This window comes from Gossypium hirsutum, chromosome D02 (assembly GCF_007990345.1).
Source record: "Gossypium hirsutum isolate 1008001.06 chromosome D02, Gossypium_hirsutum_v2.1, whole genome shotgun sequence".
Taxonomy (NCBI): domain Eukaryota; kingdom Viridiplantae; phylum Streptophyta; class Magnoliopsida; order Malvales; family Malvaceae; genus Gossypium; species Gossypium hirsutum.
This window is the reverse complement of record NC_053438.1, coordinates 11,940,144-11,952,662: the sequence shown is the minus strand read 5'-3', so window position 1 is coordinate 11,952,662 and position 12,519 is coordinate 11,940,144. Positions and strand designations below refer to the sequence as shown.

Here is a 12,519-nt window from a genome sequence, read left to right as displayed (position 1 = left end):
TCTCCCATAGCTAGGGTTTTGGCTACTTTCAAGCTTGATTGTAAGTACATCCTAGCTCCGTTTTTAATATTCTTTACGTTTTTGAAGTTCTCGTAGCTCGATTTAGCTTATTTTACCATTAGTTCGAGCTAGGGTTTATATTTGGAAAATTACCCATAGGTGAAAAGTGTGTATTTTGATGTTTCATGATATATTATGAAGGTTATAATTATGTTAAACAACTTTTGCTAAGTGATTTTAAGTAGAAACGAGTAAAATGACATAATCGGTAAAAATACCTAATGTACATAAGTGTTAGAGTGAGAATTGGATGTTTCCATAGATGGGAAAAGTGTTCAGCATGTTATAAACACACAAGAATAAGGGTGAGTTTGGATAGGCGGTGCGTTTACCTGCGGTTAGTGTAAAAATAGCAGTGGCGGTAAGATTAGATACTATAGCGATACTGTAGCGTGAGACAAAAAGTAAACTAAACGCACCGCACCGCACCGCACCCAATCGCTCATCCAAACCCACCCTAAGGAATAAAATTTAATTTCCGAGCTTTGGGACAAAAATGGAAATGTGGAAAAGTTTAGGGGTAAAATCGTAATTTTGCTAAAATTTGAATCGAGTACTATTTTGATAAATGTGAATATTAAAAAAAGCTAAATTTGCTATTATAGATCAAGAAAGGCACGGAATCAACCTCGACGGGGAAAGGAAAAAGTTATGGATTAAACTGCAGAAATTTCTATATTTTGCGTCGAGGTAAGTTTTTATGTAAATAATGCATAAATTTTTATTTATGATTTTATTTCCTAATATATTTTATGATATGTGGACGAAAGATATATTTTATGATATATTTGATTGAATATCGAATAAAATTTATGAAATAATAAAGTGTGAGAAATTTTCTCGGTTGAACCTTAGGAATAGAATGAGATACAAGTGACATGTCGTTAGAGATCTATGTGAAAGTGTGAATAAAGTGGATCCGGGTGCTGGTCATAAGTTCTACCAGTGGCTGGGTATACAGACATATGTTGCGGGTACCTGACAGCTTGTGTAAGCAGTACTGAGTAGTAACGAATGATTGACAGCTTGTGTGAGCAGGCCCGTGATGCGAAACTGTGATTAATGTGAACTCGGGTGCTGGTCTTAAGTTCTACCAGTGGCTGGGTATACCTGCATATGTTGCGGATACCTGACAGCTTGTGTGAGCAGACCCGTGAAAGTGAATAGCTCGAGAATGAGCTTTTATGTGAAAAATGATGTGAAGTAGCTTTTGCTACAAGTGTGGCACTCATGTGCAAACTTCTGACGTATCCAATAATACTCCTAAGTGTTCAATCGGAAAATGATTAAGTGCAAATGAATGTGAATATGTGGTGAGCAATGTGCGCGATATGTGGTCAAAATTGAGTGAAGTTGATATGGAGAATGTGTTACAACGAAGATTTGTAATTAATTGATGATGAATAGCTTTTGGCATGACTAATTATGAATATACTTTAGTGTTATGTGAGTGTAAGTGAGAATTAATGCAAAGAAAATTTGATTGAATAAAATTAACAATAAAAATTGTATGGACAGCATGCAATAGTATTACTTTGGAAAATCACCAAAAATATTGGAAAGTGAATTAAATGTTGAATAAAATATGAAATTAAATATTATTGAGTCTATTTTCATATGGAAGAAATAGAGTAAGCATAAGAGTTATAAATTTTGAGATATTTAAATTTTAGTAAGACAATATCAGAATAATTCCGAAATCTCCTGTTCTGAATTTGAAAAATTACTAAAAACAATACAAAAATAATTATGATTTTTAATTTACATGTATAAATTTATCAATGAATCTATTTTCAAGGGAAATAAATGGGAACACCATTTGAATTTTGTACGAAGAGATAATTAAATCTTAGTGAAGAGAGGTCAGAGCTGTTGAGCAGTGAAACAGGGGAATTTCAAAGAATACACTGTATTAATTAGCTAAATTAAAAATTCTGGAAATTTTATAGTAAAAAGGTATATGAGTCTAGTTTCAAGAAAAATTTATGGATTGTGATTTGGAGTTTTGTAGCTCCAGATAAAAATAATTTAGTGACTGTAACGCAGAAAAACAGCTTGCTGGAAATTGAACAAATAATGAATTTATGTGTGAATAAAATTATGTTTCTACGAAAACATGTTAGAAACTTGTTTATTAATCACATACTTACTAAGCTATATGCTTATCCCTCTTCCTTTTCCTTGTCTTAAAATTCATCCTTTAATATTTTTAATTGTTTGGTTTCGAAAAATAATTTTAAAAAATTAAATTTAATAAATTTTAATAAGTTCAAAAATAATTATAAAAGAGAAATAATTTGAAAAAAATGCAAGATGGACATAATTACATTCATAAAAATATGTAAATATTTTTAATAATATAAAATATAAAATATTGACATTAAATAAAAATTTTAATTTAATTTTCCATATATTTTAAATATACATGAAAATTTTTAAATAAATTACATAAATAATCATTTAACCATTAAAAATTTTCAAAAATCACTCGTAGTTAATCTTTATCTTCGCATTGGCCTTGGATCACCATGCTTACCTACTTGGTTTTGAGTTCAAAGTATGCGAAAAAGAGTTTATTATTTGTAATAAGGTATTGCGTTGTAACTGCATTCATCTATCACTTCATATTTGTCTGGAGTAGTAAAAATTGATGTTGCTTTGATTTTCTTTTTTCTTTTTTAATTATTTATCATTAACATACACAATCTTGATTTTGGTAGATATGACTTTTCAATAAATTTTAATTATATTAAAATTTTAAAAAATATTAAATATCTTTTTTAATAATCACTTAATATCTCTTTTTGGAGTAGCAATACTTAATCCGCATGTGTTTTTTTATAATACTTAAATATTTATGTCACATATGGAAACTCGTGAATTTTAAAAATTCTTTACCAAATACTTTTTCAATATTTATTTATCTTGTACAATTAATGCAAAATGTTTTTTCATCTAACATTGAGAACAAGCTTATATCTGCCGTAGAAAGCCATCACACACTAAATATGGAAGCACTAAATATAATTTGACAGAATCAAAGTTAGCATCTCATCAATTCCAAGTAATTATGGACAGTCCAAAGTCACCACGCGTTATTCAATAGCGAAAGCCAAAGAACAGACAACACTGATACTCCCCACTCGTCTTTTGGGTCACTTTACATCCTACTGTTAGTATTTAGTAAGGTCAAGCAGGCTTCCCTAACCTTTTTTATATGTTTCCGAATTTGTAAATTGAAGCATTGGTATCCCCCAGTCTAGAAAAAACAGCCATGGGTTCCATCAGATCACTAGTGCTTATGCAGCTGATGGTCTTGCTTAATGTTATATTGACAGTAAAAGCTTCAACACCAGCGGTAGCAAAACCTGGCTGCCGACGCCGCTGCGGAGATGTTATCATCCCATACCCGTTCGGTACCGGCGGCGATTGCAACATCACTGCAGGCTTTTTCATCAACTGTAACACCAGTTTCATACCCCACAAACCGTTCTTACGCAACGGTAACATCGAAGTCATCAACGTATCTACCGATGGTCAGTTGCGCATCCTTTCTAATACAAGCTATGATTGTTACAACACATCATACAGGAATTGGTTTTTTTACTCCTTCCGGCTTTCTAAATTTTTAATAAACAATAACAAGAACAAGTTTACTGCAATCGGGTGCGACACGTATGCTGTCGTGAAGCAAGCTGGTTCCTACGGACAACGTTACGCAACTGGTTGTTTGTCGTTGTGTAACAACATCACTGATGTTTCAAACGGGTCTTGCTCTGGGATTGGCTGCTGTCAGACAAGTATCCCAAAGGATGTGAGGAGCTACAACATAAGTCTCCGAAGCTACGCCAACCATACTGTTAAGAAATGGCTTAAAATTGGTAGTGGATTGTTGTTGTTGGTAGTGGGTTGTTGGTGGTAGTGGATTAGTGGATGGTTGTTGGTGTCCATTTTCAACCACAAATCTTTGCCAAAGTTTTGGACAATTATGTCCTTGAACTCTCTTATAAATAGAGAGGTTCATTAGCCATATTCATCATCCCAAACCAAGAGAGAGCAAAGCTTGTTCTTTGAAAGCTAGGATTTTAGCTTTCGGGTTTTCTATAGGGGTTGAGAGTTGTGAGGTTCTCGGGTTGTGTCTTGAGTGTAAAACACTTGTAATCTTCATCTTGTTATAGTGAAATTTCTTTTCGCCTCTGCCCGTGGACGTAGGCATTAAAGCCGAACCACGTAAATCCTTGTGTTCACTTTATTTTTCGTTCCGGTCAATTTACTTGTAGTCATATCGGAGTTCTCGAATCGATCCTTTCCGCAACAAATTGGTATCAGAGCGTAGTTGAAGGAGTGATAATATTTTCTGAATTGCCCTGTGACTGCAGCTTTGTCTGATCTTTCACATCAGGAAGAAAATATTATCATTCATTCAAAGGTTCCAAATTATGGCTACAAGTGTTTCATCGACTAAGTATGATGTCGAGAAATTTACCGGGAAAAATAGTTTCAGTTTATGGCGCATCAAGATGCGGGCAGTGCTGGTTCAACAAGGATTGCTAAAAGCATTGTCTGGTAAAGATAAATTACCAAGCACGCTTTCGGAAGAGCAAAAGGATGACATGCTAGAAAGAGCACATAGTGCTATTCTGCTATGTCTAGGAGATGAAGTGCTACGAGAAGTAGCGGATGAGAAAACCGCGTCCGGTTTGTGGCTCCGGTTAGAGAGCAAGTACATGACGAAGTCATTGACGAACCGGCTCTACCTCAAGCAAAGACTCTATGCCCTGAAGATGGAGGAAGGTACACCTGTTTCCCAGCACCTGGATAAATTCAATTCCATTATCATGGATTTGAATAATATCGATAACAAAATCGATGATGAGGACCAAGCAATAATTGTTTTGTGTTCTTTGCCTCCCTCGTATGAGAATTTTGTTGATACAATGATGTACGGTCGTGATGACCTGACTCTAGAGGAGGTGAAAAATGCCTTAAGTTCCAGTGAGTTGAGGAAGAAAATCACTGGTAAGGTGGTCGAAAACAATGAAGGCGAAGGCTTGGTTGCTCGAGGAAGATCCAAGGCAAAGGGTGGAAGTTCAAGTAAAAGCCATCCTAGATCGCAGTCCAAGAAGAGAATACAGTGCTACTACTGTAAGAAGTACGGGCACATGAAGGTAGATTGTCCGAAAAGGAAGGAGAAATCAGAATCACAGGAGCAACAAAATGATCGTGCGAATGTAGCTGATGCAGATTCTTCAAGTGATGCCGAGATCGTTCTTGCAGTATCCGACTCTTACGCTGGTGGGAGATGGATTCTTGATACGGGAGCTACATTTCATATAAGTACTTCGAAAGATGCATTCTCAACATACGAGAAGCATTCTGGTTCAGTACTAATGGGAAATGACCACGCATGTCAAGTCATGGGGATTGGCACATTTCGTATAAAGATGTTTGACGGTATTGTTAGAACTCTAACTGATGTTCGGCACATTCCAGAAATGAAGAAAAATTTGATCTCTTTGAGTACGTTGGACAAGAAAGGCTTTCGGTACTCTGCTGAAGGTGGAGTTCTCAAGGTATTCTCGGGTGCTTTGACTGTGATACGTGGTAATTTGGAGCGGGGCCTTTACTTCCTCGATGGTTCCTCGGTTACAGGTGTTGCGGGAGTGTCATCATCAGATGATCTAGATTCTGACACCACGAAGTTATGGCATATGCGGCTCGGGCATATGAGCGAGAGAGGCTTATCGGTGCTAAGCAAACGAGGATTATTGTCTGGGCAGTGTACAGGAAAGTTGAATTTCTGTGAGCACTGCGTCTTCGGTAAGCAGACTCGGGTAAAGTTCAGCACTGGGATTCACAAGACAAAAGGCACAGTGGATTACTTCCATTCTGACCTTTGGGGGCCTTCTCCGACAATTTCTAAAGGTGGTTACAGATATCTGCTTACCTTTATCGATGATTACTCGAGAAAGGTTTGGGTGTATTTTCTGAAGAGCAAGTATGAGGTTCTCATCAACTTCAAGCAATTTAAAGCTTTGATCGAAAATCAAACAGGAAAGAAGATCAAGCGATTCCGGACGGATAATGGCTTGGAGTTTTGCTCAGGTGAATTCAATGAGTTCTGCAAAAATGAAGGAATAGTGAGACACCGCACTGTTCGTCGAACACCACAACAAAATGGAGTTGCAGAACGCATGAATAGAACTCTCTTGGAGCGAGCTCGTTGCATGCGATCAAATGCTGGGCTCGGTGAAGAATTTTGGGCTGAAGCTGTTAATACTGCTTGTTATTTGGTTAACAGATCTCCGTCAACAGCTATTGAGCTGAAGACTCCTGAGGAAGTATGGTCTGGTTCTCCTGCTGATTACTCTGGTTTAAGAGTGTTTGGCTGCCCTGCGTATGCTCATGTAAATGAGGGAAAACTCAAACCGAGGGCGAAGAAATGCATATTTCTTGGATACGGCCAAGGGGTGAAAGGATACAGGTTGTGGTGTCCTGATCCGGTTTCGTCCAAGTTCATCATCAGCAGAGATGTGACTTTTGATGAGTCACCCATGCTTCGATCCACCACAAATTCCCGGGAAAAGGAGGAGTCAGATAGAATGGGAGATCACGGTGTTGAGAAGCAGGTGGAGTGTCAGGTGGACGCTCCAATTCCTACGGAAGGTACTTCAGTCCAGGATGATCAAGTTGAGGTGCAAGATTCCGATGAAGATGAGTCACCTCAAGAAAAACCATATAGCATTGCCACTGGAAGAACGAAGAGACAAATCAAACCAAATCCGCGTTACGCTAATCTGGTGTCTTTCGCGCTCAGTGTGGCGGAGTCCATTGGTATAGAACCTTCCAGTTATAATGAGGCTGTCACGTGTGATGAGTCGGCACAGTGGGCAATTGCTATGAGTGAGGAGATAGAATCTCTTCACAAGAACCATACTTGGGAGTTGGTTAAGCCGCCAAGTAACCAGAAGATAGTTGGTTGCAAATGGGTCTTCAAGAAAAAGGAAGGCATCCTAGGGGTTGAAGCAACTAGATTCAAGGCACGATTGGTTGCTAAAGGCTTCACTCAGAAAGAGGGGATTGACTACAATGAAGTTTTCTCCCCAGTCGTAAAGCATTCTTCCATTCGTGTATTACTTGCCATGGTGGCCAAGTCTGATCTAGAACTTGAGCAGCTTGACGTAAAAACGGCGTTCTTGCATGGTGAGCTCGAGGAAACAATCTACATGCGTCAACCAGAGGGTTTTACAGTTCCTGGTAAAGAAGACCATGTCTGTCTATTAAAGAAGTCTTTATATGGATTGAAACAATCCCCAAGGCAGTGGTACAAGCGGTTTGATAGCTTCATGATTCAGCATGGTTACACAAGATGTGACTATGATGCCTGTGTCTATCATCGGAAGCTCTCAGATGGTTCGCACATTTATTTGTTGCTGTATGTTGATGACATGTTAATTGCTTCTAAAAACATGTCGGAAATCAACAAGTTAAAGTCGCAGTTGAGTGGTGAGTTCGAGATGAAGGATCTGGGTGCTGCCAAGAAAATTTTGGGCATGGATATTCACAGAGATCGCAAGGCGGGCAAGCTTCGTGTGTCGCAGAAGAACTACATTGAAAAGGTTCTTCAACGCTTCGGCATGGATAAAGCGAAAACTGTGAGTACTCCGTTGGCACCACATTTCAAACTCTCTGCAGAGTTGTCACCACAATCTGATGAAGAAAAGCAGCAAATGTCTCACATTCCATACTCGAGTGCAGTTGGAAGCGTGATGTATGCAATGGTTTGCACTCGTCCAGACATTTCACATGCAGTTAGTGTGGTCAGCAGATACATGAGTTGTCCTGGCAAGGAACACTGGCAGGCCGTGAAATGGATTCTCAGGTACTTGAGAGGTTCTGCAGATTTATGCTTGGTATATGATCAGAGTGACTGCACTAGCAGTGTCACGGGCTATGTGGACTCTGATTATGCTGGAGATCTGGACAAAAGAAGATCTCTGACGGGTTATGTTTTCACTTATTCTGGAGGAGCCATTAGTTGGAAAGCTGTGTTACAGTCTACCGTAGCCTTATCTACGACTGAGGCGGAATATATGGCGTTAGCAGAAGCAGTGAAAGAAGCATTGTGGATGAAAGGTCTAGTAAGCAGTTTGGGTTTACAACAGGATTTCACTGTTGTATTTTGCGATAGCCAGAGTGCCATACATCTGACTAAAAATCAGATGTTTCATGAACGGACCAAACACATTGATGTCAGATATCATTTTGTTCGGGAACATGTTACGCAAGGTGACATTGTTATCAGCAAGGTTGCTACCGAGAAGAATCCTGCAGATATGTTAACTAAGGTGATCCCTGCATATAAGTTCAAGCATTGCTTGGACTTGATAGGTATTCGGGATTGATTAGCGCCAGAGAGGCGTTTGGAAGAGGTGATCCAGTTCGAGGAATTCACTATGATGTTCAGCTTGGTAAATTTCAAGCCAAGGTGGAGATTTGTTAAGAAATGGCTTAAAATTGGTAGTGGATTGTTGTTGTTGGTAGTGGGTTGTTGGTGGTAGTGGATTAGTGGATGGTTGTTGGTGTCCATTTTCAACCACAAATCTTTGCCAAAGTTTTGGACAATTATGTCCTTGAACTCTCTTATAAATAGAGAGGTTCATTAGCCATATTCATCATCCCAAACCAAGAGAGAGCAAAGCTTGTTCTTTGAAAGCTAGGATTTTAGCTTTCGGGTTTTCTATAGGGGTTGAGAGTTGTGAGGTTCTCGGGTTGTGTCTTGAGTGTAAAACACTTGTAATCTTCATCTTGTTATAGTGAAATTTCTTTTCGCCTCTGCCCGTGGACGTAGGCATTAAAGCCGAACCACGTAAATCCTTGTGTTCACTTTATTTTTCGTTCCGGTCAATTTACTTGTAGTCATATCGGAGTTCTCGAATCGATCCTTTCCGCAACACATACCAATGTGTTGCCCGAAAACCACTGCAGCTATGCATTTGTTGCAGAGGTCGATAGTTATACCTTCTCTGCTTCAGATCTTCGTGGTTTTGAGTTTCAAAGCAGGCAGTTTCCAATCACTCTTGATTGGAACATCGGGAATACGAGTTGCAACGAAGCGAATATGGATGTAAACAATTTTGCATGCAAAGAGTATAGTAAATGCGTTGATTCAGAAAATAACTCTGGATATTTGTGCAAGTGTCTTGAGGGTTACGAGGGGAACCCTTACCTCCCTAATGGATGTCAAGGTAACTATAGGTGTATATACCCCATAGATTTGTAGTTTCTAACGTTAAAGATAGTGTTATTTATTACTTGCATACAATCTGCAAATTTCAGATATAAACGAGTGTGAAAGTATGAGCCCTTGCAATGGAACGGCAAGATGTACCAACTTACCTGGGACGTACAATTGTTCATGTCCGGTGGGTTATGAAGGCGATGGTAAGAAAAGTGGAACAGGTTGCAGTTTACCCAACAAGGATCAGTCCAAGACATCTCCTCTTATTGTTGCTCTAGGTTAGTAACCCCAAAATATAAATTAAAATACTCTGTTTGGTTTCAGGGAGTAAACTCCAATTTCATTTCCTTGAAAAATGAAAAACATTCAAGAAATTGTGTTTAGTTCAAATTTTTGAAAATAATTTTTAAAAAATTATGAAAATATGTAAAAATTAGAAAAATAATAAAACTTTGTTTTCATTATTTGTACTAAAAAGACGTAGTAAATAAAAATAGAAAAATTTTGTTTTCATTATTTTCATTATTTTTTTTTTCAATTTTCATGTTTCTATTATAGAAAAATAATTACCAATCCTGTTTTCATTAACAAAATTTTATTCCTCTTTATCAAATATGTTTTTTAATTTTTAAAAAATAGAAAATATTTTCAAAAATTAAATGAAGCTGAAAGATTTTAAGCATCAATAAAATTTTGGCTTGTTAACAATTTTTAAAGACATGAAATTATTATACACTTATCCATATCCAACTTGTTCTCTTACTCTAGTTAAATTATTTAAAATATAAATAATTAAAATAAAAAAGAGATAAATCTCGAAATTATACATGAATTTTGGTTTAATGTACAATTGTATACATGAACTTTAATTTGGTGTAGTTATACACATGAAACTCTAATTGTGGTTCATATGTATATTTGAAACTTTAATTTTGATTTAATCATACGCATTTAAAGAAATAAATACATCAATTTATTTTTATATTGGATAAATATAACTATTTATGTATACAATACATAATCATAAAATGATGTTATATCAACAACTGTATTAATAAATTAAAAAAATGAATCAAATCAAAATTTCATGTATACAATTACATATTAAACCATAATTCATGTATAATTTTAAAATTTATCCTTAAAAAAATCAATAAACTTCAATAAACTTCTCTGCAGCCTTGGCGTGAGTCCATGCTCATCTTCAACCACAATTTCCCATTATGGAATAATTATTTTTTATATCTAACAATAATTTCGGTTATATTTTTATGAAGTAATTTGTAAACAAGTGGAACTAGATTCACAAGCAGGACTCATATCCTTAACTTACCCAACTCAATTTTGAGTCAATTGGATCTGCTTGACACAAACAATTTCATTATTTATTACTCTCAATATACAATTTTGCAGGACTAATGTAACTATTATTATTATTTTATGCTTTGACCTTAGGGGTTGCCATTGGGTTTCTTGGTCTTCTCTTGGGGATAGTATTGTGGTGTTGGATGCTGAGGCAAAGGCAAATTTCCAAATTAAGAGAAGCTAACTTTCAGCAAAATGGTGGCATTTTGTTGCGGGAACAACTTTCAAAACGACAAGGGTACCGTGAAGATGTTAAAGTATTTACAGCTGAGGAACTGGAGAAGGCAACAAACAATTACAATGAAAGCAGAATTTTAGGACAGGGAGGGCTAGGGACAGTGTACAAGGGAATATTGGCTGATAATCAAATAGTTGCCATCAAAAAGTCAATAATTGGAGATCCTAGCCAAGTTGAACAATTCATTAATGAAATAATGGTGCTCTACAAAATCAACCATAGGAATGTTGTCAAACTCCTAGGATGTTGTTTGGAGACACAAGTTCCGCTGTTAGTTTATGAATATATCACCACCAGAACCCTCTTTCACCATTTGCATAATGATGATGCTACCTCTTATCTTTCATGGGAGACCCGTTTGAGAATAGCCACTGAAACAGCAGAAGCCCTTTCTTATTTGCACTCTGCAGCTTCCATTCCAATCATTCACCGAGACATCAAGTTGGCGAACATACTGTTAGATGACAATTACACCACAAAAGTTTTTGATTTTGGGGCTTCCAGATTGATCCCATCAGACCAAGCACAAATAACTACAATTGTGCAAGGAACTTTCGGTTACTTGGATCCTGAATACATGCTTTCAAGCCTTCTTACTGAAAAAAGTGATGTCTACAGCTTCGGGGTTGTGCTTATGGAGTTGTTAACAGGACAAAAAGTGGTATGTTTCAAAAGACCGGAAGAAAATCGAGTTTTGCCAATGTACTTCACTTCTTTGATGAAAGAAGACCGTTTGCTCGACATTCTCGATCCTCAAGTGCTTAATGATGAAAATGTTGAGCAGTTTATGGAAGTAGCAACTTTAGCTAGGAGATGTGTGAGAGTGAAGGGAGAGGAAAGGCCAACAATGAAGGAAGTTTCCCATGAATTAGCAGGACTGCAAGCAATGGCTAAACATCCTTGGAGTAAAAGTAATTTAGTAAGCGAAGAATCTGAATACTTGCTTGGTAAGTTTCCCAGCACTTATGATGATGGTGTAACAAGCAGCTCGATAGGGATGGGGTATGATAGCATAAATAACAAAATCACATTTGAACTTGAAGGTGCTCGCTAAGTATGTAATCAGATTATCATTTGTACGTAATCACATTTGAACCTAAGGCAGCTCGATGTTGTATGATTTTAAATAATTTGCTTTTAAATTTCCTAGTTTCGAGAGAAATATAGTGTTAAATTACAATAGATGGAGCTTAATCTATATGCGTTGTTTCAATTTATTTCTTGACATCTTGTTTTATTTTATTTATGCATTTTATAATTATTTCTATAAATACTTTGCTTCCTCAAAATCTCTCAAAGTGGGGTTCATTCATTGAAGCATAACATAAGTTGCAAGGATGAAGACTCAAGTTTCAAATGATTAAATAACTGAATTGCTTTGGACATATCTCATTTTGTGAAAATAGGAATTAGTTTTAACTCACGTCAAAGATATTACTGTGTATATTATATTATATATTTATTAGTAGCAATATTTAATGATATAAAATACTTTTATGGTAAAAATACATAAAAGAATTCATATAATTTATAAAATTTCAAACCACTACATACTAAAATAATTTTATCTGTATTTTAAAAAGCTTAAGGCATAATGATAAATTTAATCCCTAAT

General features: G+C 36.5%; 1 protein-coding gene across 1 annotated transcript; it reads left to right on the top strand.

Annotated features, from left to right (window-relative positions):
- Nucleotides 1-3,334: 3,334 nt before the first annotated feature.
- LOC107952474 (wall-associated receptor kinase 2) lies at nucleotides 3,335-12,121 on the top strand. The gene is made up of 4 exons (XM_041088283.1): nucleotides 3,335-3,914; nucleotides 9,018-9,308; nucleotides 9,400-9,579; nucleotides 10,757-12,121. The coding sequence occupies exons 1-4, from the start codon at nucleotides 3,335-3,337 to the stop codon at nucleotides 11,956-11,958; spliced, it is 2,253 nt and encodes a 750-aa protein (XP_040944217.1). The 3' UTR covers nucleotides 11,959-12,121.
- The last annotated feature ends 398 nt before the right edge of the window (nucleotides 12,122-12,519 follow it).